The sequence below is a fragment of the Mobula hypostoma genome, chromosome 24 (assembly GCF_963921235.1).
Source record: "Mobula hypostoma chromosome 24, sMobHyp1.1, whole genome shotgun sequence".
Classification (NCBI taxonomy): domain Eukaryota; kingdom Metazoa; phylum Chordata; class Chondrichthyes; order Myliobatiformes; family Myliobatidae; genus Mobula; species Mobula hypostoma.
This window is the reverse complement of record NC_086120.1, coordinates 52,892,276-52,898,275: the sequence shown is the minus strand read 5'-3', so window position 1 is coordinate 52,898,275 and position 6,000 is coordinate 52,892,276. Positions and strand designations below refer to the sequence as shown.

Genomic DNA, 6,000 nt, shown 5'->3' with positions numbered 1-6,000 from the left:
TAACTCATCAAAGTCTTACAAAATTAATCAGTTCTTGCAGAAAATCAAATTCAGATTCTTCAAATGAAAATAAACTCATAGATCCAACCATATTAAATCCTCTGCGTCATTACACATTTCGTTCTCGTGCTGGTTCTTCATCCTGGGTGGCTTGCCATCTTGTTTCCTGGTTCATTGGATGAAATAGTTTATCATCCACAGAAGAACAATTCACAAGCTTGTACAAAAACTTCACCAAATCCCTTGGTTTGATTTTATAGAACTAATTCCTGACTACATGGTAGGGATTTTGGACACTTGTCTCTGCTGATATTGTCTCGTTATAGCTGCTGCATGTTATAGCTATAGCTTCAACAAATCTTTTATCGCTATTGTCTCTCCTCCAGGGGTTTCACCCTGAGGGTTTCAAGTTAGTAGGGTAAAGATACTCACTACTAATTCCACTCTTAACAGTTCATGTCTTCAGCTTCTAATCGTTGCTGTGTTTCTCTCCTTGTCCGTTCTGTGTCCAGCCTGACCCACCCTCACATTTTTTCATATTATCTTTTTATAATCGGTAAACCTCATTTTGATCCTTCTGCAGGGAGAACTTTGCAACGTTACAACTTTACGTTTAATTAACCTGGGTTACATGAAATTATGGAGTACACGGTAATACAGGATAAGAAAAGAGAAAATCAGCATGGTTCCTTTCAGAGAAAACCTTGCCTGACAAACCTGTTGGAATTCTTTGAGCAGATAACATGTAGGATAGATAAAGGAGATGTAGTGGATGTTGTATATTTGGATTTTCAGAAGGCCTTTGATAAGGTGCCACACATGAGGGTGCTTACCAAGTTAAGAACCCGTGGTATTACAGGAAAGTTACTGGCATGGTTAGAACATTTGTTGATTGTTAAGAGGCAGTAAGTGGGAATAAAAGGATCTTTTTCTGGTTGGCTGCCAGTGACAAGTGGTGTTCCTTAGGGGTTGGTGTTGGGACCACTTCTTTTTATGCTGTATATCAATGATTTAGATGATGGAATAGATGGCTTTGTTGCCAAGTTTGCAGGTAATATGAAGATTGGTGAGGTGCAGGTAGTGTTGAGGAAACAGGTAGGCTGCAGAAGGACTTAGACAGATTAGGAGAACGGGAGAGAAAGTGTCAAATGAAATACGATGTTGGAAAACGCTTGGTCATGCACTTTGGTAGCAGAAATAAATGTGCAGACTATTTTCTAAATGGAGAGAAAATCCAAAAATCTGAGATGCAAGGGACTTGGGATTCCTTGTGCAGAACACCCTAAAGGTTAACTTGCAGGTTGAGTTGGTGGTGAGGAAGGCAAATGCAATGTTAGCATTCATTTCAAGAGGTCTAGAATACAAGAGCAGGGATGTGATGCTGAGGCTTTATAAGGCACTGGTGAGGCCTCACCTTGAGTATTGTGAACAGTTTTGGGCTCCTCATCTAAGAAAAGATGTGCTGACATGAGAGATGGTTCAGAGAAGGTTCACAAGGATAATTCTGGGAATGAAAAGGTTATCATACAGGAAATTTTTGATGACTTTGGGCCTGTACTTGCTGGAATTTTGAAGGATGCCGGGGGTTGGGGGGCAGGATCTCATTGAAAATTTTGGAATGTTGAAAGGCCTGGACAAAATAGATGTGGAAAGGACGTTTGCCATGGTGGACGGTCCTTGATTGGCCACAGCATCAAAGGTTATGGGGAGAAGGTCGGGACGTGGGGCTGAGGAGGAGGAAAGGGATCAGCCATGATTGAATTATGGAGGATTCTCACTGGGCCAAATGGCCTAATTCTGCTCCTATGTCTTATGGTCTTATGAAGATTACAGGGCTGAGAACAGAACTTAAATTTGTCTTAATTTAGGATTCTGTGGAGAAACAATTAAACAGTCTTTCTGGACCTTCTAAAGGGTTAAAAAGTTACAAAGTTCTGTATGTGTAGATTGATGCGGAGAAGTGACAGCCCAAGCACGCCCCCTTCATATTACTAAAATGCTTATAATTCACAAGTAACACTCCAACTCTGACAAGGAAAAGTATGCGCAGTAAAGACTATGCCATACCTAAATCAGAAGTCATCCTGACAGCTTGGACTCAGTTGCACCTTGTTAATTCAGGAACTTAAGCAAGCTAGAAATAACTTCAAGCTTACTGAAGATTTCATTCTCTGTGAATATTGATAGTTCTTTTCCAATGTTTTGAGTTCTGTCCAGCAATTTATTTTGAATAATCTTCATTTGCTTGAATAATTTGGTTACGTTGTCTGAGCTAATTGCCAATTGATTCCTGTACTGTTAATGCAAGGCTCTCACACGGAAGGTCATGTCTGCAGCCACAACTGAATCAACAAGAATAACCTTCTCCTTCTGGGATTACATCCTCTTTGCTGGGATGTTCCTGACTTCTGTTGGGATCGGGATATATTATGCGGTTCGTCAAGGTGGGAGAACAAAGGTGGATGAGTTTTTCACAGGAGGTAGGCAGCTGTCAGCCCTGCCTGTGGGACTGTCTCTTGCGGCCAGCTTCATGTCAGCTGTTCAAGTGCTTGGAGTTCCTGTAGAGGCATACAACTATGGGATCAAGTTTACACAGATGTGCCTGGGCCAAACACTGAACGCTGTGCTCACTGCCTATCTCTTTCTGCCTATCTTCTATCGTTTGGGATTAACCAGTACCTATGAGGTAAGCTATCAAGGAATCAGCAACCATATCTTGTAAGTTCCCTCCTAAAATGTCACTTTAACAAACCATTGTCGTATCTGATAGAGTGAACTTGGGCAACACAGCACCTTTCACAGCCACAGCACACTGCCTACAAAATAATTTAATCTATGTATTCACTGTTGAACTAATGAGCTTACAATCAGATACAGTTGAGGTAAAGATCACTAGGATATTTGTTTGTTCTCTTTTGAACAATAACACAGGATGTTTTATAGCCAACTGTTGTTAACATTGTTGTTAACATTATAACATTGTTGTGTCCCCCAGGCAGACCATTGTGTACCTGCCAAGACTTTGTACTCAAATCTCTTGAACAAGATCCAAATTGATGACTGGCTCACTCAGAAGGAAGTTGCTTTTTATGGGAAAATACCTTCAGAGACAGGAATCTGTTGTGGGGCAATAATCATTAACTGAACCATTGCCCTCACCCATCCTGGCCTGCTGAGTTTTGCCACTCTGAGGGGGTGGATTAGTTAAACCTTCTGCCTTGCCAACATATAGGTGTGCATATCTGACCCCAACCCCCCCACACCTGCTCCCAGCACCCTTCACTCTTCACAATTTTTAAACAATGATTTAATTATGCTAAGAATGGCAAAGTTCCACATTTTAACCAGTCAATGTAAACAACATTTTTCTCTTCATAGAACCTAGACAGCACACTGTACAGGCCATTCAGCCTACAATGTTGTGTTGATTTACTCCACAATCAAAATAATCCCTCCATCCTACCCAGCCCACAACCCTCCAGTTTCCCTACATCCATGTGCCTGTCTTAATGTCCCTAACGTATCAGCCTCTACCACCACACCAAGTTGTGCGTTCCAGGCACTTAACCATCACCTACCCTTGATATCCCTCCCGCCTAAACTTACCTCCACTCATCTTGAATGAATGTCTGCTGATTGCTGCCCTGGGAAACAGCGCTGGCTGTCCACTCTTTCTATGCTTCTCATCATTTTATAATTTCTATCAAGTCGTCTCTTATTCTTTGTCACTCCAAAGAGAAATCCCCTAACATGCTCAATTTTTCCTCATCATATTTTCCCTAATCCAGGCAACATCCTGGTAAATCTCCTCTGCACCCTCTCTAAAGCCTCCACATCCTTCCAATAATGAAGCAACCAGAACTGAACACAGTACTCTAAATGTGGTCTAATCAGAGTTTCAAAAAACTGCAACATTACCTCGTGATTTTTAAACTCAATCTCCCAACTAATGAAGGCCAACACACCATACACCTTTGGAACCACCCTATCAACTTGCATGGCAAATTTGAGGGATCTATAGACCTGGATCCCAGCATCCCTCTGTTTCTTCACGACGCCAGGAATCCTCCCATTAACCCTGTACTCTGCCTTCAGGTTCAACCTACCAAAGTGAATCACTTACAACACACTTAAAAATTGCTGATGAATGCAGCAGGCCAGGCAGCATCTATAGGAAGCGGTACAGTCGACGTTTTGGGCCAAGACCCTTCGTCAGGACTAACTGAAAGAAGAGATAGTAAGAGATTTGAAAGTGGGAGGGGGAGGGGGAGATCTGAAATGATAGGAGAAGCCAGGAGGGGAAGGGATGGAGCCAAGAGCTGGACAGGTGATTGGCAAAAGGGATATGAGAGGATCATGGGACGGACTGGAGGCCTAGGGAGAAAGAAAGGGGAGGGGTGGGAAGCCCGGAGGATGGGCAAGGAGTATAGTGAGAAGGACAAAGGGAGAAAAAGGAGAGAGAGAAAAAATATATAATAATAAAAGATAAATAAATTACGGATGGGGTACGAAGGGGAGGTGGGGCATTAACGGAAGTTAGAGAAGTCAATGTTCAAATCACTTGACACTTCTCCGATTAAACTCCATCTGACATTTCTCTGCCCAACTCTGCATCCTGTCTATATCCTACTGTAACCTACTGTACAACAAACATTTACACTCTTGCACAGCACCAGCAACCTTCATGTCATCTGCAAAATTACTAACCCACCTTCCACTTCCTCATCTGAATCATTCATCACACTTACAGAGAGCAGGGTTTCCAGAACATATCCCTGTGGAACACCATTAGTCACTGACCTCCAAGCCGAATATGCTCCATCTAATTCCACATGACCTTAGGTAAAGACTGAACAAAGTGCTGGTGTATCAGATTGGAGCAGAGAGAACTGATGTGATGGATTTGCTGAGACTGATAATTGATTGACAGACTGGAAGCAGAATAGGAAGAGACAGGCCTTTCTTGGGGTGGGAAAAGATGACTATGACTGTCTCATAGCCACGGATCAATTTTCTGACTGAAGGAATCAGGTAAATGTCTGTGAAATTTGTGAAATTAGGCAGGACTGTGAGGTGTGAGGAGAAGGCAATAGGCTGCTTGACCCGATGGATTTCCTCCAGCTCAAGGAGGAGTGTGTTCTTCAAGGCAACCGGATGGATGCAGGAAACGGTGAATATATATGAAGAATCTACACTGACCAAGTTTTATTTAAATGACAATAGACTGAGAAATATTGATCTTTAAATGGAACTGTGAACTGGTTCACCAGTCACTGAAGGTAAGTGTAGCAAGCCAGTAGGAAGGCCATTGGCATGTTTGCCATCCTTTTTAAGATGTATGTACAGTTCTGGTCACACTACAACATTTGAAAGACGTGATTTACTTTCACCACTGCACTACATTGGAACATTTTTGTTCTAATTATTGGTAAAGATATTGGAATTAATTTATTATTGTCACATGTACAAAGATACAGTGAACCGTCTTGCGCACTGTTCATAAAGATCAGATTATTGACCTAGATAAGGTAAAAATAATAACAATGCAGAATAAAATGTAAAAACTACTGAAAAGTGCAGTTCAGGTCAACAATAAGGTGCAAGATTATAATGAGGATTCATTGTGAAACCAAGGATCCATGTTATTACACAAAAGATCCATTCAAGAGTCTGATAACAGAAGGATAGAAATGATTGGTGTGCCTGGTAGTACGTGCTTTATGCCCAGTGGGAGGAGAGAGACAACAGAGTGTCCAGGCTGGGTGGAGACATTGTTTATGCTGGCTGTTTCACTGAGGCACTGGATAGAGTCCATAGTCAGGAAGCTTCATGCGCTTTCTTGTATAATTTTACATTTTTTTAATGAATATTGTGTATCTGACGCTATGTACCTGTGATTTGCTGCAAGATTCAGTCCAGAATCACTGACTTGTCATTATAGAACACTGTACCGCGTGCAGCGCCGTGTCGGCCCGCGCCCCCCGGGTCACCGCCATCACG

General features: G+C 42.1%; 1 protein-coding gene across 1 annotated transcript in view; it reads left to right on the top strand.

Annotated features, from left to right (window-relative positions):
* The first annotated feature begins 2,040 nt into the window (after nucleotides 1-2,040).
* Nucleotides 2,041-6,000, top strand: part of slc5a5 (solute carrier family 5 member 5) — a 96,042-nt gene continuing 92,082 nt past the window's right edge. Inside the window, exon 1 of the mRNA XM_063032769.1 lies at nucleotides 2,041-2,686. Within this exon, the coding sequence (XP_062888839.1) occupies nucleotides 2,327-2,686 (360 nt within the window). The 5' untranslated portion in view covers nucleotides 2,041-2,326. The remainder of the gene's footprint in view (nucleotides 2,687-6,000) is intronic.